This window comes from Copadichromis virginalis, linkage group LG6 (assembly GCF_057382275.1).
Source record: "Copadichromis virginalis isolate Kocher_CV1m ecotype Utaka linkage group LG6, C_Virginalis_male_GT1.1, whole genome shotgun sequence".
Lineage (NCBI taxonomy): Eukaryota > Metazoa > Chordata > Actinopteri > Cichliformes > Cichlidae > Copadichromis > Copadichromis virginalis.
The window spans coordinates 36,135,572-36,162,567 of NC_140623.1; the positions used below are offsets into that span (position 1 = coordinate 36,135,572).

Consider the following 26,996-nt stretch of genomic DNA (forward strand, 5'->3'; position numbering starts at 1 on the left):
TGCGTTTGCTCCAGCTGAAATTTATAGATATACATGTATAAAATGCACACACAGTGGAAAGCTCTGAGAGATTTATTATTACAGTTTATCCATTCTTTGACGTAATTGATGCATATATATTTTACTTCATTACATAACCATAGTTTGAGCAGGTGGATATTTTTGTCTGCGAGATTCAATCTCCTAAGGAATTTATAAATATCCACCTTGATAAATGTCACTGCAACATTCCCACCGAGTCAGAACATCTGATAGTGACTCATGAGCTAGATACTCAGCTCTGATTTGAGTTGACCTCATTTCAAATTATAGTTTATTTTTACCTGACACAAACGCCACAGACTCACCTACCTGCCCCCCATGTGTGCACAGTAGCAGTGGCTACATGACCCACGACAGAAACTTTGCTAAAATAAAATATGAAAGAAGTTAAAAGTTGTAGTGAGAGGTATATGTGCGTGTTTATGAAAGAGAGTGAGCAAGGGGGTGTTGGCCCTGCTCTGCCTGCAGTGATCAACAGCCCCGGCTGGTTATGTAACTCAGATGCTGCAGTATGTAGGTCAGCAGCGCAGGGAGAGGCAGCGATCGGGTAAGGAAGATGAAGCTGAAGAGTGTGTATTTCAGCTTCCGCGTTGGTATGTGTGGATCTGAATCCTTTCTTTAAACCCTTTTCCACATAAAGAGAATGTGCAAATTTTTAAATGATGCCAAGCTGGTATCCAATACAATCAGAATCAAAAAAATCTTCTTAAAGAGCTGAAATTTACAAGCCAAGAGGATGAAAGAAGCTTGCTGCTGCGTTGCAGTGAAGACAAATGTACCTACCTTCAAGTCCTCATAAACGTTGAATAGCAAAAGTTTGAATGTTCTAATGCCTATAAAAAGATTTAAGCATGTCAAATTGAAAAAAAAAGAAGAAAAATAGCACCATTATGAGCTAAAAGCCCCCCAAAAAGTCTTGATTTGATTGCAATTGGTTAGATTTTGTTTTTCTACAAAAACAATCAGACATTAGCTCGGTTCACAGAAGAGAGATTGTTGAAGAAACTCTGGAATTCAGCTAATCAATTATTAAACTCTTTGAAGCATGACTAGACATGGTGGCTAGGAGAGTCTCAAGTTCCTTCTCTGAGCATTGTTAGAGCTATTAAAATCCCGTGCCTTTTCCTGTTATGATTACTCTAATGATCTGAATTCAGATTTGGGGTTGTGATTAGCTGCTGAGAGTGAATTTGCAACTTGAAAGTTACACCTTCAAAGTATTAAATTAAATCAACATAAAAGTGTGATATCAACAAAATGTAGCATATTTTATTTGCAACACAACAAATGGGGCTTAGAGTTGGTGCATGCCTGCAGGAAGCCAGAGAGAGAAAAAGGGAGAAAAATGACTCCTCTGTTAAACATGCTTGGTTGGCTGCCATTCAGGACAGAGTTATGTTGCTTGCCATGACCCATTCAGTCTCTGCTGCCTCTGACCGCCAGAGCACTGTAAAATAGGTCACTCAATGTATGTGTGTCTAATCCTACAGATGTGTGTAGAACAATGATTTGAGGACTGCCAACTTCAGTGACACACTTTAGCACACACATAGACACACATCTGTATACACAGCATTTACATCATAGCCTTAAAATAGGACACAAGAAAGTTGTGCACTTCTGAAATGAAAGTAGGCCACAGGGAAGAACTGTGTGCGTGTTGGTATGCGCATGTGTGAGAGATGAATCAGCTCCATGTTATGCAATGCTAAACCACGTATTACCATATCTTGTGTCCTTGTGCTACAGGAAGAAGGCTGTAGGCGTGTTTGTCCAAACGGAGGGTACAGAGAGTCGTACCCTTTCACTCTGACTTCAGCGATGCATCATGTGCCCGTTGAATTTAATGGGCTGTAATTTTGTTTTCCTAAAGCTTAATTCAGTTTTGCTCTTCGATGTTGAATTGTGGTCATGATCCCCGGTGGAGCCAAGGTGAAGCCAGGGGTGGCCATGGCTACCACTGACTAACAGCCACGCCAAACAATCAACAGTGAAACCCATTACACTGCCAGCTCACTGAGATTTCAGGAACACTGTGTTGTCTTTAAAAAGAAACTTGGCAAGGGCATTAAATTTCAAGTATGTAGAGCAGAGGTTCACGTCTTTTTTCCGTATTTGTTTCCATGCTACCCCCTGCTTACGCAGATCACAAGATCTGGAAGATATAACTAATGCTACAACTCAACTAGATACCTCCATCTTTTCCATTTGTCTTTCTTTTTCCATGAATGCCAGGTGTCACCATGATCTGTGCATTATTTAATGCTACAATCATATAAACTGTGTAACACTGTGAAATTTGTCCCCATCCTACAGCCAGCTTTGAACTTCTCTCACTGTCCGATGTAGTATGGTAGTTTCATTTCTTTCCCTACACAAATATCCACCCATTTATTCCTTAAACTGCTTATGCATTTCAGCGGGGGCTTCAGGCTATCCAGCTGTCACACAGTGAAAGACAAGGTTACATCCTGGACAGCCCTGCAGTCTGTTTTCGAGTTAATTGTAAGACATACAAACATTTGTGCTCACGTTCAAACCACGGCCAATTTCAAATCACCAAACATTCAACAATTCCACATTTTGTTAATCAGTTCAGCTTTTCACAAAAAGATTGTCGTGGTAATGGTTTACTCCAACAGGGCACTCATGCCCGGTAACAGGAAGTGACCACAAATCATTTGGCCACCAATGATTTGTCATGCAGAAAAACTGTAATGAATCATCTGTTTATGTTTAACCTCAGCGTAAGTAATGATCTCATCCTGGCCACCAATATAAAACTGGCTTGGTTCTGCCACTTGTCACAATCCAATTGCAGAAAGGTTTTCCAGAGTTGAGAGCATGGGAAATATCCCCAACACTGTTTCTAAGCTCTTAGCTTTTATTTGATCAAAATCTCAGAAATATACTCTTCACGCTCTTTAACCTTTCGTTATTCAGCAGATCTGCACAGTAAAAGATTCACATTACCTAAGAGAGAAACAGCTCCTGATTCAGTCTAGACATGTTGGCTTCCCACCTAGCTGTTGGAGAGCTCTGACTCAGCCATTATGCATGTCTCTTTCCTGTTTTCACATTAAAAAAAGATTCATATTTGTAAGATGTGTGTAGACAATTCAAATATTTTACTGACATCAAAGGAACTCTAATGGTCCACAAACACGTTGGTTCGAGTCCATAGCTTTAAATCAGAGCTGTTACAGTGCTCCATAAATATTTTAACTGGAACATCGCTGATCAATAAAGTTAATTAAACACAGAAGAGGAGGCTACCTGCATTTTCAAAGTTTTCTAGTAACAATTTGCAGGATGGCAATAAGGGCTTATATATTGATTGTAATTAAAACTGGCTCAATACTGATGGGACGTTTAACAGTTTAATATCCCGCAGTGCACCAAGGTGTGTAAGTTTTATCTTTTTATCTTTTTTTAATGACCAGTGAAAAACCAAACTTTTACACTCTTTATTAGTCTGATTTTCTACTTAAACCTTAAACTTTCATTTTGAAACAAGCCCACGTGTTTCCTGCTGGTCAAATAGCCGGCGTGTGGATGCATCCAGCTAATTGTTAGCCAGGTTTGCGCACCATGATTAAGATACTCTGGAATGTGATGTTCATCTCTAACGTTCTGGTTTACTGATTATTGTGTAATATTTACTGAAGCACATCACAAAATACATAGTTTAGCCATGAGTGTGAGCAAACAGTATAGATGGGGGAAGTAAAACTCACAGGTCCACGTACAGTGACAAATGGTTCTTGGTACACATCTCTTCTAAATCAATAGAAATAGGATCTAAGGAGGACAAAGTTACAGCTTAAATTCAAGTTATGCTCACGAGAGCAGGTTTATTTAATAAAGGGAGTATTTTCTACTGATGTGCGTGGCAAAGAAGCTATATAGTGATATAGAAAAAGTGATTTTTTTCAGATTATTTGGAAGATATCCAGTTGATTTGCTTCAACGTGCTAATTTTCAGATTTATTTGAGAGTACCTTTCCACTCAAAATGACTATATCGTATCCCCCATTGCTTTAGAGATTTAATCAAGGTTAGGACAGAAAGGAAAAATAATAACAGACATTCATGGATGCATGAAAGTATTCAAAATCATGCAGCTGCAAGACTGAAAGAGATTGTAAGCCCTTTGGCACAGCATTTTATATTTCTGCATAAATTCATAAGAGATTTTTAAGCTGATAAAGGGAGCAGAAGGTAACTGAAAACTCCATTATTTGGCATTTCTGTATTGAGGAAATATTAAAAAGCATGCAGACCTCTATGATTAAAAGTTCATTTGATGATAAATTGGAGTCAGGGGGTTTCCCGTTATTGACTGACTCAGGTTTAAGTCTTTTTATTTAAGGAATGGTGAACTATCAAAGCATGATCTTTGCAAAGCAAATAAAAGGAATCACTAGAAGTTTTAAAAAGAGACTACTAATGTACTAATGAATGATGCCACCGTGGGTGAGCGTTTTCCTTATCGCTATCTCAGCTTTTTGAAACCAGATGTCAAAAGAATGGATCTGGCTGTGAAGCCGAGGAAGACTACAGGCCTGTAGCAGTAGTGGGTTGTCAGTCACAAAGCAGGCTTTCTGGACACTAATAAACTTCAAAAATGTTCATGTTGTTTTCAGTATGGCTTGAATTCAGCAAGAACATAATTTTCAGGAAAGTGTTTAGTGAGAGCAAGAGAAAGGAGCCAAGGGCTGTTGTACAACTGTTGTGGACTTATTTTTGCAGCCCAGTGCATTTCTAATGGCCTTCTTCAGGCCATTAGAAATAATTCAGTCAGTAATTGAATACATTGATAATTCAATATACAATCAGATAAAGTGAAAGAGATGAAAAGATTAAAGAGTTTTGTCATCCTCACACAAAGGCAAGATGTGCAACGACTTCAGAAGTCATGAAGGAGCCCAGGGCAGCTTTGAAGAAGCTAAAGGCCTCTTTTATATAGGCTATTATCAATCATCAGTCCACCATCAGAATGATGCTTAATGATGGTGTAACCTCAGTTTTTACACTTTACTGAATAAACAGATGAGACAAAATTGGCTTTTTGTTTTAAATACAAGACATTACGTTTGCAGTAAAGCGTTATAACACTATCAAGCACTATCCACGTGCACCAAGACAGCAACACTTAGCGCGCACACACACACACACACACACACACACACACACACACACACACACACACACACACACACACACCACTGTCAAGTAGAAGTCTTGATTTCACTCCACTAAATGTCTTTGATTTAGTTCATTGCAGTTCATTGCAGTAAACCATCAAAGATCACAGATTTGAAACGGTTAGTTTGGGGAAATGCCTCCAAGACAACAAAACAGAGGCAACAAAGGAACCAGAGACACAAAATTGAGTTATTACCAAAAATAATAAAATCTATTGTCCCTGTGTAAAAACAAAGGGAGACATAGACAATCAAAAAAAAAATTGATAAAATCAAAAGCTGAACAAAAGAAACTCAAATACAATCATGACAGAAACATTGGTACACAGGGAGTCACATCAGCCACCAAAAGAAAAGGTTCACATATGTTTGACCCTTTTGTATATGCAATATTGCATCTTTTCTTCTATAAAATAATCACTGAAAATATTATTTTTTCTTCATTTGTTCAAACGGGTTCTCTTAATGCACTTTTTGCACTTCTGATGATGTTTTAGGTCATGTCCATACATTGTGTTTGTTTTCTTTTGTTTTTGTGAGCTCTTCTACATTTCTGCAGTGTTTGCAAAAAAACTCACAATACAGTGCACAAAGCTGGCGATGTGTTATTTAACCACATAAATGCCCAGTCAGCATTCTCCTCACAGTCAAACTTTAATGGCGCTCCAGCAGCCCGACAGACTACAAACAACATGTTGGAGCTGGAATCAGTGAGGTAACCTGCAGTCATTTGTAGTTGGTTATTAAGGGATTAACCCCTTTGGATTAGTCTCAGCTATGTTTCCCATCTGTCCACCGTTACAGCACAGACCTGCTGATGCACGAGCTCTGCAGGACGCACGCTAAGACACTAGCAAAGCACATACACGCAGGAGAACACAACAAAAGACATATTAGAAATATGTCTCCATGAGCATGTGAGCAAATCTTTTCCAACTGACCTACTGTACTGTAAATCTACAATATGTGTGATCATACATGCACGGGCACGCACACACACTGAACACATTTGCTCACGTCACATGCATGCATTCTGCAGACACGCTTATGAAAAATACATGCACACACTAATCTGTGATTAGCTGAGTGAACAGGAGACATGCAACTCATGTACACGAGAAGGTGGAATCAGTGACGTGTGGCTTTGAACACAGCTGTCTCTGTTTAGATTAAATGTATAAGTATGTGACTGTGCTTGTGAGAAACTGTGCATAACTTTTCGTCTTAATGGGATTGTTGTTTAATTTAATTTATATTATTTAGCTGAAGAAAATCTAAAAGTTGAATATGAAGACCTGGGATTTACTACAGAAAACAGTGAGGTTATACATGTAGATATTTTCTGTGGCTTAGTTCGAAAAAGCCATTAAAGAAAACACTTTAGGTTATAGTGGATTTAAATGAATAATAGCTTTTCAGTTATGTGAGACCCCAACCTGAACAATTGCCTTACATGCATGTCTCTGTCACACTTTGTGTATTGTAGTTATTACCTAACTTAATAAATTACCCAATTCATTAACTTAAGCCAAAGGCTCATTAAACCAGATTAGTTTTGCTAGAGTCAGCAGCATCGTATGGGGATTTAAATAACTTTTTAAACATATAATGCATAAAAAATCATTTGTGCCATTTTAATAAAAAAATCTATTCATATTTTCATAATGTTTTAAAATATGTAACCAACCAGTAAGTGTCTTTAAAAACCCAACAAACAAAGCTGCTAATTAATGACTAATTTAATTTAATTTATTTATTTATTTTTGTAACATGCATTCTGCTAGATACACACCAAAAAACGTCCAGGTAAAACATTTCGTTCTTAAAATAACAAATTTACAGCATTAGGCACAATTTAGAGTTGAATGCTGAATGCTTTTCATTCAAGCAACCATATTTGTTCTGTATTGTGACCCAGCAGGACTAATCTGAACTGACATGAAATAATATCCACTCACATGAAGCCACTTTACTATTAGTCACCCTGTCAGCTGATTCCACAATATCTGCAGAGTAAGTTCAGATGAGGAAAATGGCCTGAAGTGACCTGTAAAAAACGGACGTCATAAACAATCAATCAGTCTGAGGCGTCAGGGGCAGCGGAGGACAACAAGAAACCAAAAACCACAAGTGGGAAGAGAAAACGGCTCTGCCCTCAAGGGCCATGCCACTGATTATTTCAGTTCATCTTATTATTCTGCTGCTGCATATATAAAAAGAAAAGGCAGTCTTTTAACATGTTGATACAATTTATACTGTTTTTTTCATAGATAAAAGAAAGAGTGTAAGGGAGGAAAAAATTTAATCTAAAGTATTGTTAAGCTTGATAATCAGAGGAGGGGAATATATTTGATTCACAAACACCTCAGTAACTCTGAGCTTGATGCTACTGACAGTTTAAAATATGGAAATCCAACATCAGAGCTGTAGTCACAGGCAGCAGAACTGGCCAGACAGGTCACAACCTCCCACACATCTGTCAGTGTGAACTCTGACCTCCCACACTGCCTCATCAGAGTAAAGGGTGCAGAAGCAGAAGAATGGCCTGCTTGACTAGACTTTCCTCATGTGTTCCTGCTGCTCTTTGGTTGTGGTTTTTGGACTTTTTTATTTTATTTTTATTTTTATTCTCATTTCAACTCAGTTTCCTATGAAACACTTTAAGCGAACACGTTTGATATTGCATCAAATGTAGGCCATGGCCAAGAAGTGTTTAACTAAAGGGTGAACCAGTTGTTTGCTTTTGAAAGGCGCCAAGCAACGCCTCAAAAGCAGTCTTTGTGACTATCGCCACCTAGTGGCCGCCTACAACACATCATTTATCCAGCAGGGTTACACTGTAAAAAACAAGCCTGTCTTCTAGAGCGCTAACCGACTTCCTTTGTCTCAAAAACAGTAACTTTCCCCCAGTTTAAACACATTTTAAGGTAGTTACATTTTTAACAGCCTATCTGGTTAAAAAAACCCACGAGGGGACATGCATTTAAAGGGCCACTCTAATGTTTTCCTTGTGTTGTAGGCTTCTAGCATATATACACTTCACAGTCACTTTATGTACACCTGCTCAAACGCTTGTTAATGCAAATATGTAATTAATCAATCCCATGGCAGTATCGTTTAGGCATGTAGACAAGCTCAAGATGATGTGCTGAAGTTCAAACTGAGCATCATAATTGCAGAAAAGGGTGATTTAAGTCTTGATGTCTTTGAGTCTTGATTTTTGCTGCAACAGCCCGATGGAAGGCCAGAATGTGCTGTGAACAACTTGAAAACATGGCTCTTTCCTACCTTTTGCCATTGGTTTTGGCCAGTGGTGGTGGTTTAATGGTGTGGACAATATTTTCTTGGCACACTTCTCGCCTCTTTGTTCAGTTGCACATCGTTTAAATGCCACAGCCTAGCTGAGTATTACTGCTGACGATATCTATCTCTTTTTGATCACAGTGTGCCTATCCACACGTGGCTCCTGTGAGCTGGATAATGTGCCACATCATGAAGCTCCAACTGATCATCTCCAACTGATTTCTTGAAGATGACTATTAGTTCATGGCCTCCACAGTCACCAGATCTCAATCCAATATAACACCTGTGAGAAGCGGTGAAACGGGAAATCTACAGTAACTGCGTGACGTCGTCATTTCAATATGGACCAAATTCTCTCTGCCGTGAATAAAGTCTGATACGAGTGTATCATGTCCCTATTGCCAGTCTTGGCAGCCGGGGGTCAGTCCGCCAGGGCCTCCGCTCCTGGCCGCCACCCGGCACACAATGCACCCGACCCCTATGGCGCCTCCTGCGGGTGGTGGGCCTGCGGGAGGATGGGCCCATGTCTCCTCTTCGGGCTGTGCCCGGCCGGGCCCCATGGACTAAGGCCCGGCCACCAGACGCTCGCCCTCGGGCACCCTCCCCGGGCCTGGCTCCAGGGCGAGGCCCCGGTAACCCTATCCCGGGCAGGGTAAACTGTTCCCTCAGTTTCCTTTTCATAAGGGTCTTATGAATCGCTCTTTGTTTGGTCCCTCACCAAAGTCTATGCCAGGGTGCTGGAAAGGAGAGTTCGTCCGTTAGTCGAACCTCGGATACAGGAGGAACAATGCGGTTTTCGTCCTGGTCGCGGAACACTGGACCAGCTCTTTATCCTCTCCAGGATACTTGAGGGTGCATGGGAGTTTGCCCAACCAGTCTACATGTGTTTTGTGGACTTGGAGAAGGCATTCGACCGTGTCCCTCGGGGTGTCCTGTGGGAGGTGTTGCGGGAATGTGGGGTGTCTGGCCCATTGCTACGGGCCATTCGATCCCTATACAACCGTTGCAAGAGCTTGGTTCGCATTGCCGGCAATAAGTCGGACTCGTTCCTGGTGGGTGATGGGCTCCGCCAGGGCTGCCCTTTGTCTCCGGTTCTGTTCATAATTTTTATGGACAGGATTTCTAGGCGCAGCCAAGTGGCGGAGGGCTTTCGCTTTGGTGGCCTCAGAATCTCATCTCTGATTTTTGCAGATGATGTGGTTCTGTTGGCTTCATCGGGTGAGGGCCTCCAGCTCGCACTGGAACGGTTCGCAGCCGAGTGTGAAGCAGCGGGAATGAGGATCAGCACCTCCAAATCTGAGGCCATGGTTCTCAGCCGGAAAAGGGTGGAGTGCCCACTCCGGGTCGGGGATGAGTTCCTGCCCCAAGTGGAGGAGTTCAAGTATCTCGGGGTCTTGTTCGCGAGTGATGGGAGAAGGGAGCCGGAGATCGACAGACGGATTGGGGCTGCAGCTGCAGTAATGCGGACGCTGCACCGGTCCGTCGTGGTGAAGAGGGAGCTGAGTGTAAAAGCGAAGCTCTCAATTTACCGGTCGATCTACGTCCCTACCCTCACCTATGGCCACGAGCTGTGGGTAGTGACCGAAAGAACGAGATCGCGGATACAAGCGGCAGAAATGAGCTTCCTCCGAAGGGTGGCTGGCCTCTCCCTTAGAGATAGGGTGAGAAGTTCGGCCATCCGGGAGGGGCTCAGAGTAGAGCAGCTGCTGCTCCACATCGAAAGGAGCCAGCTGAGGTGGTTCGGGCATCTGACAAGGATGCCCCCTGGGCGCCTCCTGGGTGAGGTGTTCCAGGCATGTCCCACCGGGAGGAGGCCCCGGGGCAGACCCAGGACACGCTGGAGAGATTATATCTCTCGGCTGGCCTGGGAACGCCTTGGTATTCCCCCGGATAAGCTGGAGGAGGTGGCTGGGGAGAGGGAGGTCTGGGCCTCTTTGCTTAGGCTGCTGCCCCCGCGACCCGGCCCCGGACAAAGCGGATGAGGATGGATGGATGGATGGACGAGTGTATCATTTCTTCTGTGTTCAAGGAAGTCACACCATTAAAAATGGAATAAATTAAAACAACTGATTACAGTGTCACTATGACAAAAATCATTTTATTACTAAACATTTAACATCAGTTATTATGAGCAAATGCTTAGATGAAACTTAAATAAAGAATCTGCTGAAATAAAGTGTTTAAAAAATGTTCATACCGAACTTCTGATGTGCAAAAAAACAAACAAAGATGAAAACCTGCTAATTCATTTCCTTCATTTAATGCAGCTGCCACTCCTTTTGCTACCAACTTTTCACTTGATTTTTTTTTAAACCAGATCATAGAAGCTTTAAAATGAATGGGTGATGCAAAATCCTGCAAAAAACAACCCACCAGTGTGCAAAAGCTAAAAAACAAAACAAAAAATATTTTATGTCGTTCAGTGACTGAACACTTTTGAACTTGACTTAAATTTTCATCTTAGATGCATAAAAACATCTGGCTGGTAGTTTTCAGGAGGATTAGCCTCACAGAGTAGCTCTAACCTGCTAATTTAATTCACATGCTAGTTCATCCTTATTTTCACATACGAGAACCATTTTTCAGATTAATTTCATGCACAGTGATGCATGCAAACTGACTTATTATAGTAGGCCTGGTGGTCTATAATTACCCCAGATTACAGACATTAGTGACCATAAGCGGCACCTGAATAACAGTTTGGGTAGGGGAAAATGATCTGTGTGATGTCCCATGTAAGCATTAAAACTTAAAACAAATGCCACAATCCAGGCAAGGCCACAGACTATATAAACATACATAATGTGCATATTATCTTACTTAAAAAGAGTCCTTCATTTCACCGTAGCAAATTAAAAAAGAAACATAGAAAAAGAAAAGAGAAATAGCTTTCTTCGATCAAACAGATACAAAACTGAGTTGAGCTTATGAGAACTAAATGTTAACATGATTTCTACAGCACTTCATCAAAGACTAGAAAACATGAAAAAACATACAGACACGTTTTTACTACATCACCGTAGCTCTAAAAGCTGAATACTGAAACACTATAAATAATTTTAAATGACGAGATTTCATTAAGTTACATTAAAATATTGAAATCATTTACTACAAAACAAATGAATACTTGTTGCAGACACGTCCACATCAGGGTCAGTAGGTGTTGGTCTAAACAGAGCTTCACTCCATCCAATGCACTCAGCATGAGTAAAATTCAACCTCGATCTGTTTGGGAATCTGTGCTCATCATCTGAGAGCGAACATCTCATATTTAATCATCCTGACTCACTGTTCTTCCATTTGTTCTGCCGGGTTTGTGAAAGACAGCAGCCCCTGTTGCTCACGCAGCCGAACAGGCTGAGAGAAAAGTGTCATGTGTGCTAAACTGGTCACAGACAGAAGCCGCACAGCAAGTTAATTTTGGGTCATGACACAGGACTGCTTTGTAAGACCAGCTGATCCTGATATGTGTCATCTCCTGCGGTGAAAGCTGAAGAGTTCTTCGTGGCACCAATCCTTGGTGAGATTGCACTTTTTGTTACTCAGGTTATTCTCTGCATTCAGTCTTATGTATATCTGAACATTTCCTTCAAACTTTTTCAAGGAGCACAGGATCGCTTTTGTTCCAGTGCTGCTCCTGATGAATATTAAGCTTCGATGAGAACTTCTCCGGGTTATGTTTCAGTCGAAGTCTGGGAATCTCTGCTCTCGTCTGCTGCTACATAGTAACAATCTCATCTTGATAAGTAGATGCAAACAGCCACAGATGTGTCTTGAAGTGGTTGGTGCAGATAAACAGCTCCACTCTCGCTCTAAAAAAAGTGTCCTTCGATCCTTTCATTCAGACCAAATACTTTTCACCTTCCACGGCGGCACCTGGGCAGAGCTCCAGGGCTGGTTGAAGAGCCAAAATTTCTCCCGTGGCTCCTCCAGCGCTGGCGCAGGACAAAGTCATAGTTGGCAGTGGGGCACATTGCATAAAACACGTTGGCTTTGTCAGGTATCTGGAGCTCTGTGGCAAGAAGAGAAGTAAAGTACCATTTAGTTTTCTCCATTTGCAAGACTAATGCAGAAACAAATTTCCAATAATGTCTGCCCTTCAAGTCTATTTAAGAAATTAAAAGCTATTAAAATATTACAAGAGCAGGAGTTAGAATATATATATATGTCATCTTGTGCTGAGGCTGATTTGCATTTTAATTTATGGAAAGCTGCAGACTGATGGTGAAACATATCATTGCACAAGTGAAAATGTTTCCTGCTTTCAGAGATTAAATATTGGTATATCGTTTATCTAGTTAATGCAGTGCACAGTTTAAGGTCACATTTCATGATTTATTTACTTTTTAGAACATACTCTTGTGTTTTTGCAAACAGCTAAAAGCAGAGGAGACACACAGTTTGAAAGTCCTCACTGATAAAGGTTCATTCTGTTCTGAGCAGGTTACACCAGCACTCAAATGTTTAGACTGTTTGAATTGAAGTGTGAAGCAGAGATATTCACCTTTTCCATTTTTGAGCACCTGGTAGAGGCCGAAGTCACTGCAACTGAAGTCCTCCATGTTGTGCTTTTCAAGAGCTCTCTGAATCACCTGAGGTGTGTGCTCCTGACTGGTCAGCTGGAGAGGAAATAACAGAGTCAACACTTCACATCCGCATTGATGCATTTGAAATTTGAACGTTGCGCTGAACTGTCACCTTAAAAGGAAGCTAAAAACACACCTAACTTTTTCCGTCAACACAAAGGGGGACAAGAAAGTTCATCATGTAATCCCGACACTACTCTTCTAATTTCTTATTTTAGAACAAAGTTTGCCAAAAACATTCTGGCTGACCTTTAAAGAGCAGATATACCAGATCACCAGACGTACCACTATGCTCTTATAGACGTTTCCATTGCTGACACACTCCACACTGACTCTGATGATACACGAGTCAGAAACCTGTTTGTTGTAAACAGGCAGCGCCCGAGGAGAGCAGCTGGATGATGATGAGGACGATGGGTCTGGGTTTAGCACCAGGGAGGGGGATGTGAGGTCTGGATGTGAGGAGCTGCAGGAGGATCTAGACAGGGATGGGGAGGAGGACCCGGAGGAGGTGCCTTCTGTGACGTTGTGAAGGGAGCCCGAGAACGACTGAGGGGAGAGAGACGAGGAAAGAATATGAATACAACATTTGTCCCCGGTAACCGTTATACTGTCTGACTATATACAGGAGTGTGGAGGTTTCATACCTTTAGTTTCAGTCTGAGGGGGGAGAGCTGAGGCACAGACAGGTCCTCCATGTCTGAACCGCTCGAGCCAGAAGACGACACACTGATCTGGTCAGCGTGGGTCTTCCTGACAGGAGTGTCGACAGATGTTCTCAACCTGCAAATGCAATTTGAGTTGAGCACTTCTGAGCACTTTAACACTTACAGCTTTCATTCAACTGACTCAAAAAGCTATAAACAGAATTTAAAGAGTGGCTATTATGATTTTCCTAATTTTGTGTCATATTTATAGTGTAGCAAAAGTAGATACTCATGTTAAACATGACCAATACTTCAAATCATGAGGCCAAAGTATATACAAGTGATCTCTGTGAGCCAAAATCTCAGACTGCAGACTGATCTACATGCTCAGATCTCTTGTTCTGCTCTTGGCTCCCATGAAGCCTCCTCCACCTGCTTTTTTAAAAAACCTTCTATTTAAGAGGAACAGCCAATCGGAAGAAAGCTGTTTTACAGAGAGAGGCATTAAAGCGACTGACTGGTCGTGTGTAAGATAAATAAGGATGACATTCTAAAGTTATGGAGTCAGAAATGAACACCCACCTTAACTAAATAATGTTCAATTAACTAAAATTGTAACCTCTAAAGCACCTAAAAATAAACCGACAGACTTTAAACTTACGCGGCGAGCTTCCTTGTGAGCAGATAACTGCTCCATGTGTTGGGAGAGCTGGGGCAGAGGTCAGCTGGAGGCTCCAGTCCACGAGACAGTTCATAGCTACAACAGACAAAAACAAATAAAATAAGGCATGATGGACTTCACCAAAACCTACTTCATAATGTATATGAAGGGGTTTTATGTGATTCTCACCTCTCCTGGTCTGTGAGCAGCGTGTGCGTCTGCAGCCAGGCGGCGATACGAAGGTTGACTGGAAAACGGTAGTGGGAACAAGAAGCTTGAAGCTGCCTAATCTGAGAAAGAATCTCAAATTCCTATAAAGGAAACAATAAAATACAGCAGAGGTTAAAATATAGAACAGAAAGAACAAGGCGGCATATAGAAATCTGTCAGTAATTTATGCAAGACACCACTAGGAGGCGACACCTACCCGTCTGCGTTTCTCAAAGTTTATGAGGCCACCCTGTGAACAAAAGAGGGAAAAATAAACAACCTGAGTTATATTGGATAATAGATCCACTGAAGTGCCATAAAGGCAAACAAATAAAGAACTCACGTCCACTGTGTCGTTCAACGCTGTGTCCAGCATGGTGAGGACTGTCAGGTAAGTGCCCAGGTATGGTACCACACCACTGCTGTAGTTCTAAGCACAAAAAAGCCAAATCCATTATTTAAGACTGAGAACATCCCCGCAAAATGAGCAGAAAAAAAAACTAGTGAGATTTTAAGACGGTGGTGAGCAGAGCAGAAGGAAACCAGGGAAAATGATATTTAATACGTAAGCAGGCACAGAAACAAAACAGCAGAGAGAAGAGCATCTCAGTATATAGACATCATGACTATGGGGGTATAAAACATTTTACACACAGCCACACCCAGACTGAGTAAACAAATGGACGTGGGAAATGCTACACACACCTCTTGGGTGTATGCATCTTTCCATACATGCAAACATTTGTGTGAGCTGTCAGTGCATTTAAAATTTCCATTAAATATATTTCTATTAAACAAGAAGTGGAACTTAGCAACATATCTAGAAACTGAGCAGGGAACTAAAATTGAGAACAAGTGATATTTAAGGAAGCTAAATTGATGATGGGGGGAAAAAATGACCTCTTTCTTTTAGTTTTACCAGCCTGCTTAGTTGACAGATTCACTTTTTTTTTTTAGGTGAAATCTAAAATTGAGGAACCAGAAATGATGATGAGTATCCTCTTACCATCTGCCTGGACTCCGAGCAGAGCCGGGGTGATTTATCAGCCGACATGCCACTGCTGTGTGGGTGAGTCCCATCCTACAGGAAAATGGAAATTCAGGTTTGTAATGTGAGATGAAAACAAAGTAGACATGTTATATAATTCTTCCTGTCAGGGTTGAGGGCCTCCTAACAGGGTGCTGTGGGAGGGTACTTCTGAAGAACAAATGTGTTTAAAACTTGCAAACGAGTGTTAGACATGTGCACTCAACATATTAATAACCACTGAGTAGGACAAATGCCCAGGGAGTAACTTTTATTTGCAGTTTTATTAGTGTCAGCTAAGAACAATGGGCTTCTCTTTGTCACTGATAAAAGCAGTATCATTGAATACACACTCGTATCAGTTTCTTTCCACAGGGAAAGGCTCTCAGAACAAAAAGCAAAGTGGTAAGTGAACTGGACACACCTTTAGACTTGTGAATTAAATTCAGAAGAATATGTGACTCAACCATCAAAAAGGAGAAAGTAATTAATGAACAATAACAGGCCACTTGACAGGACTTCTCTATGAAGCTTCTCTATGAAATGATTAAGGACCTCCTTTGAAACATTTTAGTTTGAAAATGTGATCACGGAGCTGTGTGAGAATTCATGTGACTGTATTGGTATTCGTGGCTGGAATTTTAAGTAGCAGTACACTCTCTAGGCTAGTTTTTAAAAGGTGTTTCTCTGTCCATGTTTGTTTGTCAGGTTTTAATTTACCACAGTTTACATTTATCATCATCCAGCTGTAATTACAGACCCAAGAGGCACATATACAAGTAAAGCAGGTTTTATGAGAAGTCAAACAAGGCTCTTGTTGTACATTCCAGGAAGAATCCTGGTAATGTCTTCCTGCAGTGCATTCATTATTGTATTCCTTGATTCTCTGAGGACTGAGCTAAAGATACAGATACCCCGAAGGCAGTACAGTTCTGCCTATTTCAAGAACACTTGGTACTAATAACAGCTTTCTTCTCTCATCTTCGGTCCACGTTCTCCCACATGTGTATGTGTAGAAAATACATGTAGTTACCTCCACCAGGATCTCCCTGTTGGTCAGCACACAGTTCTCATCAGGAAAAGTCTCACAAAGGTGGTCAAAGGTGGCCATGCTTTCCCTGAAAACCCAAAATATTTATTACATAAAGATCGTTTCTTTTTCCTGCAGTAGTATATTCTTCTTTTGAGTGAAACAACCCTGTAATATAAATGAAATATTTGCTGACCTGCTGACAGCAGCCCATGTCTTTTTGAGGCGATACACAGCGTTGGATTGCAGGGCTGAAAGGATGGCCCTTAAAGAAGAGAAGTTCTTCAGCTCTCTGCACTCCTGCACAGATACAATAAGATTGTTAGTGTCTTTCTTGTGTCCTCATTTTGTTTTTGGATGGAAACTTTTTGTTAATCTCTAAATATTTTGTGATGCAAACCTGTGCAACAGCGATCCACCGCTCGATGACGCGTGCTCTGTGACAGGGGCTGGTGCGCAAGATGCAAGGTGAGCTCGGAGCAGAGGAGGGGTACAGGAAGTTAGAGGACAAAGAAGGTGACAAGCCAGGGGAGGAAGTGGAAGGGAGGTGCGGGGATGTGCAGAGGAGTGAGGTGATGACACTGTTGGTGACAGCGTTAAACTGGGAGATGGTGGCGCGGACCGTTGGTGCCAGGTTTCGGTTTTCTTTTTTGTCACGTTGGGACCAGACGCAGCCCAGGCAGTGGAAGGGCTCCACTTTGACAAACAGGTCCTGGGGGAAAAAATTGTCATAAGACAGGAAAAAATTAATGAGAAAAAAAAAAACCCTCCCACAATCACCCGAGAAACACAGAACTTCAATTTTTTATAAAAACGAAACCTACAGCGTCCAGTCTGGTCAGCTGCTCAGCCACTTCCCTCACGGGCAAGTCCATAAAGTTGTATTTGTCTTCATTCTTAGTGGACATCTCGGCTTCATCTACCTGCTGCAGTGATTCACTGCTGTGCTCTGACGCAGGCTGGCCGCAATCTGTCAAATACGCCAAATCATAAATGACATTAAAACGTGCAGCTCAATGCACACGTGAAGGAAAACACTCGTGAACCCGCGGCGGTATTTGTAAATAAGGAGAACTGTTTCAGATGCTGCAAAAATGACCTTGTAAAAATCAACAGACCAATGAGGTCATTGAAACAAGTATCTCACAGGTAGCTTCCTTCTTTTAGATAAATAGCCAAGATTAGATTATTAGAAGTAATTAGCTTAATCTGGACCTGTAAATTAAATGATTTATTGTTGATATAAGGTCTTGAACATCAGGTTATACTAAATTCTTCTGATAAAAACTGATTCACACATTATGTATCTGTTTTTTGTTTTTTTTACCTTGTTCCTGGAACCTCTTGAGCAGGCCCTCTGCATGATGAACCAAACATCTGAAGCAGAGCCGATGTTGCATGTGGACACACAAAGTCCGGAGAGCCTGGTACTGAGGGGGCTCATTGAAGTCTTCGCTGTATTCCTCTAACCAAAGCCGGATCACTGGGACCAAGGTACTAAAGGAGATTCATGGGAGATGACGATTACTGATTGATTGTTAATTTTACTCCACAAGGTTAGTTTACATGAGACTTGATGATATCTGAGGAACACATGCATAATTTACAACAGATTAACTAAAAAACAAACAAACTTGTAACTGTTTTTTGTACTCACCTGTTCGCGTTCACTGAGTTATCCAGGTTTGTGACCGAGTCATTTCTGTAATCGGCAAGGGAGACAGGATTATGTATTATCACCACAGAAAAGGACAACATAGTGAGCGAATGATGACAGAATAAACCCTGTAAACAAGGAAAGTCCCAGGGTTGCAGCTTAACAACTGTTCATCCTGTGGAAATGTCCTGCAACACTCTAACTCCCTGCAGACACACCGTGTCCTTGTTACAGAGTGTAAACAGATAAATGCCCCCCATGGTGTTTAATAATGATATGCGTGCAGTAAAACTGGAGAATGGTGCCACGTTGTCGCATGTGCAGGAAGTTTTATAACAGGATCCTGTGCCTTTATTGCATGAAAGCAGGGAACAAAACAGAACTTTAAGAACCTTAGTGGTCACGGCACAGGAGCAAGTCAAAGACTGTGTAAGCTGGGTAAATTAATTCAACCCAACTTATGCAGTTAAAATATAGTTCTTTAAGAAGTTTTACAACAGCAGCAAAAGGCCACATCCTGTACAAAATCCTGTAAGGCAAAAGACGGAAAACACAATTCAGAGTTTGTTCTGATGGTGATCGCTTCTAAGAAATTCCCCAGGAAATCTTTTGCCACCAGCACTGCAGTCATGAGGGCGACTGTTTGACAAATAATATATGAACTCCACACTAGTGGTCACAGATCCATACATGATGTAATTAGCAAAGTTGAGTTAGAAAGAAAAGAGACATAAAAGTTTATTTGAGCTGTGTTTGTTTTATAACTTTAGAACATCCTATTCTCCTCCTAATAGAAATTAGGAGGAGAATAGAATAATTTCTATTATCATCCTAACACATTGGTGTATACACAACTCCGAAATATGTACTTTGCAAAAGATTCCTGAAGGTATTTCCTGAGGCAAAATCAATAAGTTAACTGTAAATAGTTGCTGGGTGTGGAGGGTGTAGCCATGATCGTTTCACAATGGAATAAAGCTCGAGACTGCTTTGTTTAGTTCATGACGATAATACCTGTCATAGAAACCTGCTGAGGCGATGTAAACAGGCTGTTAAACTGCTCTGTCCTTTGGAAATTGATTTGTGCACTGGGCATGTTGTAAACCTGGTTATTACGCATGCGCTCCACTTTCATTTGTAAGCAGTGATGACCTTTTTAAAAGCAGCACAAAGTGGAATAATAAATAAATGTCAATAAGTTAGAAGGCAATTATTAAAGCCTTCTTATCTGTGGCTTCTGATAAGGAGCGATGATTAGGGCTTAACTGATTTCGTCTTTCAAATGGTCCATTTCACAAAAAATTAAGGCCTTCATCTGACTCCAGCTGTGTACATTTATACATGTTAAATCAAGCAGCAAAATTATCTCATATACGGGCTTACACACCAGCTGACAGCACCCTCATGCTTTCTGTTAACACAAGTCTACAAAATCTCACCTCTGAAACAGCAGCTCAATGAGGGTGCTGGTGGAGGTGAAGGCCCTGTAGGTGGAGAGGAACACTTGGATGAAGTCGGACTCCCTTTTCTCAGGGTCCAGTAGATGGGTAACCAGACGCTCCAGGGTAGCTGCCTTCAGCCTGCGCACCTTCACCGTGTGGTACTGGACGAAGCTCATTGGAAGCTCTCCCATGGTCGAGGTCGGCACAGGCTCCCTGCGTAGCGTGATCCCAAACACTGCCCCATCCTCCTCCTCTTCGCCCCACTCCTGAACCGGGTCCTGCAGGAGAAAATTCAGGTAATGATCTGACAAATCTGGACCTAGCACATGAAATTTCTTCCTGTGTTCTGCTCTGGTCTTTGTGATTCTGCAGAGCCCCCAGAATTCATTCAGTGTATAAGAGAGAATAAAAAAATGTGATCTAAATTTGTTTAAAGCCTTGGAATACGCAGATGATTGTTTCAAAATTAACTTAACAAATTCCATGATTTTATTTAAAAAGATCGAACTCTGCTTCGTTAAACTCACTGATGACATACGCACATACACACACACCTAGTGACCAATGACAGAAAATTTTGTTTTACTGACGTATTTGTTTATGCCAAAAAACATGGGGATGATTCATTGCACCTGACACAGTTGACTACAATTTGATGAGGAATTTGAAAGTCTTAGTTAGATACAACCTCATATTTCCTCCTCCAAAACTTTAGAGAAATAGTCAGATGTAATAGGGAAAAAAAACGGGCCATTGGTTTATTTTTACGTGTGACACAAAATTATGACATTTTGTAATGGAAAGATTAACTTAAAACTTATTTTAACATCAGATCTGAGAAAACTCCAGATGTCTCTAGATTGGAATTTTGTAATTTAGTCATATTAATGACAAACAACAACATTATAACATCTTTGACAGTCAAACAACAATGATGATTTTTAAGAGCATAAAAATTTACCACTCTTACTTTAAAAGGAATTTAAACAGACCACTGATCAGCTGAATTATTAATTATATAAGCTATGGAAGACATGTGAGATCAGGCAGTGAAACTGCAGAGCAACTCTTAAAGCACAAATAATTATAAATGCAGAAAAGACAACAATACTTATTTGATCTAGCTTAAACTGATCCAGCAGCCCTTCAAACTAATAACTATAACTCCAAATAGATGGTGTTTTACAAAGCCACAGACATTAGACAGTAACTGGGTTCCAAACCCCACAGGCAAACAATCTCAAACTTGCCATGAGATCTGGGTGTCACCTCATCTTCTAATACTCACAGACCTGAAATGAGGCTCGCTGATCCTGCTGGTAAACAAGCGTTATTTTGTGCATGCATGACAATAGGAGCAGAGCACTCTTTAAAATACCTGACACCACATGACAGAAACCAGTGTGCAAAGCATTGTGACACCAGCGCATACTCAACAGTGAATGAAACTTTTATATTTTCCCTGCACACCATAGAATCACGATTAAGTTCACATGAAGCTGACAACAAATGAAAACAACCAAGAATGAAAAAGCTGCAGTCAGATTCATGTGTTAACTTATAACTAATGCATGCCAGAAAGAAGATCGTTCATTTGACCTACCATGGATAAGTGCCATTTTCCCATCTTTATCCTGCTCTTGGGGTAAATAAGTCCTTCTGTGTGTAAACTCTCGTGGCAGTGGATTTTTAAGGATTCAATCACGGTCTTCGACACTTGGCTTGAGTCTGAAGTAAACCTGACACTTTCATCCTTCATAAATAATATAGCGAAAATGTCTCTTTAAAAAAATAATAAATAAATACAAAGATACGCGAGCACAACTTTCCAAACTGTCGCTTAACTAGAATGACGCCTGGTCGGGTAAAACGAATAGAAGTTATTTCGGTGGGCGGAGCTAATAAACAGGTGTGGGCCGGCTCAACACAAACAACCAATAAGATTAGCCAAATAAATAGCATCAGACGCTATCGTGCATATGTTAAGCCTGAGGTTGTGACTGGAAATTTGTTACTGATACTGGCAATACTGTAAAGGTTTCCAGCGCTGTTATCACAGCAGCATCAGCAGAGTAATATGATCACTGCTGTTTACGTGTGACATCAGGAAGTAAGGACCCCATCTATCCGTCTGTCTGGCTACTTTTTAAAAGCCGGATCCTCAAACTGAAAGCCACTCAAGTAAAATAAACCACGGAGAGTCACAAAGACATAATTACCCGAATGGTATTAAATTGTTCTATATTTATTTCTCCAACCATATAGAGTTTGCTGTCTGAGTTTCCAAGTCTCCAAAGCACACATGTCGGATAAAAATATTATTTTATTTATATTTTCATGAGAAATAAAGTGGAGTAAGAATGGTCTTAAAAACCAACTTATTTTTGCATGAAACCTCTGTAACGATTTCATATTCTATCACTGATGTGAGTTTGACTCTTTAAAAGAGTTTAGACGAACCCAGCACAGCCATTACAGGTGAAGTCTGTGACTTCTAGTGTCAGAGATATCACATTTTGTCATGGGTTTGGCATGTTTGCTGGTCATAAATTTAGCCTCACCTCCCTCACTGAAGCCACCATGATGCTGTTATGGTCCAGCACCCTTCCTAGAATGGGAAGCTTGACTCCACAGTGCCATTTGAGTGTTAGTACCAGACACATAATGCAATGTGACGGCTTACAATATGTGTGGTAATAGTGAGTCATAGCTATATGTTTTTAAATAACTAATAAGTATAAGTAAGTATTTAGAAATGTTCAAATTTATATCACATAAAACTCATAAAACAATGATAATCGGCAACTACTGTGACATCTGCTGGCCATGGTATAAATAGTAAAAGATGGACTTGATGAAACCTTAATTTCCTTAACTATCATCTTTTTCAGTATGTCTTGACATATATTGGATTCTGATGCACGGTTACAAGAAATATTTTGAGATGGACGCACATGATCTATTGCGACAGCCCCTAAAGGGAACAGCCTAATGAAAAGGAGGAAACTTTTTATCATCATTTAATGATGGATAAAAAATTGTGCTATGTGGGAAGTTAACAGTTTTGGGGGCATGTCAGAAGAAGTTTGTGAACCTCTGTCTCAAAGTCTGGGTGGCCTTAATTGTAGAGCAAATAAAACTGAGACGCAGTAGAGGACCATCCAATCAGGGCGAGACTAAGAAACAGCATTTAACACTTCCTAATCATGTGAAAGAACTTCTCCTCATCCTATACTGTTTTACTGAAATAGTACTACTACAATTTACTCTGGGGATTTTACTTTCTGTTGTTTATACATGAATATATCTGTGTGTACATGTAGATTTGTGTTTATGTCTGGCCAAAACCTCACACTCTATTTAATTGGGGACCTTTTAGATTTCAGTGTTTTGAAAAGCATTACAAAATGCCACAACATTTATTATTTTCTAGACGTGCATTAAGTGTTTTGCCAAGATCTTGTACTGATGATGCAGGAGTCAGACCACTGTCTAAAGTCTTCTCCAGCATGTCCCAAAGACACTATATTCAGGCAGGGTTGATTTAATATTAAAGACCTGACTAACCGAAGCAAACACATCATAATACTGCCCCCACAGGCGTGTACAGCAGATGCTATTCATAAGGGGGAAAACCTCATTCAGCTCAGTTCTTATCCTAATGGGCCAGTCACACTGGAACAGGATAAATGTGGAGTCATCTGACCGTTTGACCTTTCTGTTGCTCCAGAGTCCAGTCCCTAGCAAAGTGAAAGTCTTTCCTTGCCAAACAGCCTCACTGATAAGCGGTTTTCTTAAAGCTAAACAGCTGTTTACCCCCAATCCATTTAGTTTGCTATGAGCTCTACAGTTTATTTTATGGTCTGTTTGGTTTTCTGATTGATGCAGGCTTAAAATCGGACACTTCTGAAACAGACGATCATCTCTTCCACGACAACAGGAGGCAGCTTCTGAAATTGTGGTTTTAAAATATTTTTAAAAAATGTTTAAAAAGTTAGTCACTGCATCAGTCAGGGTTAACTAACCAGTTCCCACCCGAAGAATGTTAATCGCTGCAGTAATTATTTAATGGAAGCCTCCCACCAAATGATGACTTCTTGTTGGCCACCTACATATATGTAGGTGTGTATGCATATGTATTCATATATAAGAATGTGTATATATTTTTATTTTCCTTTTCTTATTTTTTTGTTTTCTTGACAATAAAGGCATCCAATTCGAGATAAACAGGGATTGTTTTGAACTGTGAATCATATAGACTCCAGTAGATACAGAGCTGTAAATAGACATAAACGCTCCTTTTAAACAGGCCCAAGTGCTTTCCACTTGCTTCATCTTCTTTGAGGAAATATTATTTTTTTGTTTTTGGAAAATGTTAAGGGAAGATTGATCTTGCAAATGCAAAGCTAATTCTAGGCCAGTGTGAAAAAACTAGAAACAATGCAGTCACACCATAAAAGAATCCAGTCAGGACAGTTTTTCCCCAAGAGCTTAATGTCGTGTTAAAGGCGCGGTGACATACCACAAAGACAGGTCGTAGTTCTAAAAATATGTGTGCGATTTAAAAAGAAAAGGTACAAAACAGCGATAGGCATCTACGTATTAAAACCAAAGAAATTCTTTCATATGAATTTGGAGACAAACTGACAAATGAGCAAAACACAAGCTGAGCGGATGGAGCATCTTCAGTCAGGCTTCTGTCATTGATCATTAAGCCCAAAAGGAAGAATGAGCTTTTTGTTTGCCTAATGAGTTTCACTCTCATTCACTCTCACAAAGCCACCCTCTATTTCGAAAGAGGCTAAACAAAAATGTGGAGAAACAGAGGAAGGGGAGACCTCAATTACTTCTAATTAGACACAATAAATGGTGATGTGATGGCAGGCAGGCAACAAGTAAAACCCAGCCTACAAACAGTTAACGATGACTGCTTTGAAAAACACGCATGATCAAAAGGCTTTTTCTTTGGTCTGAAATGTGATATATTTTCTGGAGAGTCTAATGCACTGTAGTTCTTCCTTAGTTTTACTAAAAGGCTATTGTTAGTGATGACGTCATGACTGTAAAAACAACGGGACAATAGCTGAACTCACCCCACCCATGAACACACACACACACGCACACACACAGGACACAGGATTTTTAAGTAATCAGTTTAAAACTATTATATTTGACTTCTTTCTTAGATATCAGTAAGTTCTTGTTTTCCAGTTTTATCCCAGTCATCCATGATAGTTAGAAAGAATATTAGGTTTGGTTGTTGGCAACATTAACCTGAGATATAGGAACCTGTAACAGGCAACTTCTATTAATGTTTCACAATGATTCAAAGAAAAATGAACCTTTAATGAAAAATAATTAATTCCAGTTTGAAACTGATGGATCAGTCTTTGCATAAATAACTTCCTTTCTTCTCTAGAAATTGAATATATTTTGCTGGTTACACAAAACAAAGAATATGGAGAAACTTAAGTCTCCTGAGAGTGAACGGTGCTTTTCTAAAACATATTTTGCTAAATGGTGTGAACTATCTTAACAGTTAATCATTAATGAAAAGTCTTGCAGATCATTGTTTTTATCAGCTGTGGGTTATTACATAAACTGGCAGGGCTGGCAGGGCCTTGCCACTACACAGGACTCTTTAGCAATAATGGACTGTAAGTGCTTTTACAGCTCAGTGCAACTTTGTGATTGCAGAATCTAACAAATGTTATAGGTAATTCATTTATTTATGTTGTGTACTGGTTTTGTTTACTATTGCTTACAATCCAAATCTCAGTCAAATAAAAGTTGAATAAAGGCATATAAATCTCAAAATGTAATAATATTATAGATTATATTTCATGTAATGTTCTAGTGAGTCATATTATATAGAAATCATACCTTGTGTTTTCTATTCAGAAAATAAACGGCATTTTTGAACTGGGGTTACTGATGTTTTGGGTTAGTTTCACTATTGACTTTCAGGAGGTTCACCTGAACTATTTAGATGAAAATGTAAAACACAGTTGTTGACAGTGCACCAAGAATAGCACCCCACTATTGCATAAAGCTGAGCGTGACACCAGCCTTTTCTCAACATTGCTACAAAACTCCAAACTCACCTCACACTGTCCATCGGTGTCCAAAAACTGGAAACTCCTTAGCCACACTCCAGGCTCCGTGTTCATGTGAACGCCCATGCACTGACTCTGCCTCAGCCAAAGCAGCCTCTTCATCCTGCCAACCCTGCTGCGGAGGCTGCGGGGTTCCCCGGCATCACTGCCTCCACACACAGGCAGGATGGTCCTCATGTTTTGGCTCTGTGCCGGTCACGCTACAGGCCCACGCACACCTCGTCAGACCTCTCCCACACCTGATGCCTCATCTGTGTCATGGAGGAGAGCGTGAAAACAACCACCACACATTTACAGTCATTTAAAGTTTATTCTAGAGCGGCTAACACTGTAGTACTGCTTGATACCTCTGATATCCAGCCATTTTAAAATCTATTAAACAGACCAGTGCTAAAAACTGGAATAACGGTAGCTGAATAAAATCATATTCAACAGAAAACAGCACTGCACTATGACATAAAACATTTTAATTTGATTAATTCACTTCTTAATGAAATACATCTATCTGTTCTTCTATAGCATAAAAAAACAGAAAGAACTATAAGAAAGCATTAAGATATGGGGCATTTATCTTGAATTAATTTAAGTTTAATAAAATAAAACTGACCCAATACTGAGTGTATACATGAAATGCGCCAGTGTTTGCTTTGTTAAAATGACACTGCTTACATTTTTGGAATCATACTGATTTTTTAAAAGCTGCCTATCTTCTATTAAAAAGGCTTTTAATGGGCACATAAGACAATAAACAAAAACATGAACACTGAGTGACATATTACTTTCATTTTGACCATTCAATATTTCTCTAATAAGGTACAAAATTAACATATTGAAACACCTGCAAGATGCAGAAAATGCGTCGGCCACAGAATCTCCAAGAAAAATCTTCATCAGTCTGATATTAAATACGATCACATCTACACAAAGCAAAGAAAACGACAGTCACTTACTGCTTCTCAGTAATCCTTGTTCAGAGCTGCACTTGTCCAACCAGAATACTCATTTAGAGCAGTGTGAAACTTGCAAGGAAGAGACTCTGGTATTTATCACCGAGGGCTGATTGTTCTT

The 26,996-nt window shown here is 40.4% G+C and overlaps 1 protein-coding gene across 2 annotated transcripts; it reads right to left on the reverse strand.

The window, feature by feature from the left end:
- Positions 1 to 10,630: 10,630 nt before the first annotated feature.
- rgl3a (ral guanine nucleotide dissociation stimulator-like 3a) lies at positions 10,631 to 26,985 on the reverse strand. 2 transcript variants are annotated; one of them, XM_085460224.1, is made up of 18 exons: positions 26,879 to 26,985; positions 25,917 to 26,179; positions 19,810 to 20,090; positions 18,371 to 18,415; positions 18,041 to 18,210; positions 17,538 to 17,683; positions 17,114 to 17,425; positions 16,910 to 17,013; positions 16,717 to 16,801; positions 15,663 to 15,737; positions 15,000 to 15,086; positions 14,874 to 14,906; positions 14,636 to 14,757; positions 14,447 to 14,542; positions 13,786 to 13,921; positions 13,424 to 13,687; positions 13,057 to 13,171; positions 10,631 to 12,564 (listed from the first exon to the last, which is right to left on the reverse strand). In XM_085460224.1, exons 2-18 carry the CDS (start codon positions 26,103 to 26,105, stop codon positions 12,410 to 12,412), a joined length of 2,415 nt encoding a protein of 804 aa, XP_085316350.1. In that variant the 5' UTR covers positions 26,106 to 26,179; positions 26,879 to 26,985; the 3' UTR covers positions 10,631 to 12,409. The 2 variants fall into 2 exon arrangements, with proteins under 2 accessions (XP_085316350.1, XP_085316351.1); XM_085460225.1 differs by lacking the exons at positions 25,917 to 26,179; positions 26,879 to 26,985 and adding an exon at positions 21,416 to 21,646.
- Between the last annotated feature and the right edge of the window lie 11 nt (positions 26,986 to 26,996).

What these genes read in the sequence shown, in the direction of transcription:
- rgl3a (XM_085460224.1), bottom strand. Translation starts at nt 26,105, where the DNA reads ATGAGGACCATCCTGCCTGTGTGTGGAGGCAGTGATGCCGGGGAACCC. An exon ending in AACTCAGTGAACGCGAACAG is followed by an intron (nt 18,211 to 18,370) that starts GTGAGTACAAAA and finishes AATCTCCTTTAG; the next exon opens with TACCTTGGTCCCAGTGATCC. An exon ending in AGCTGACCAGACTGGACGCT is followed by an intron (nt 17,426 to 17,537) that starts GTAGGTTTCGTT and finishes TTTTTCCCCCAG; the next exon opens with GACCTGTTTGTCAAAGTGGA.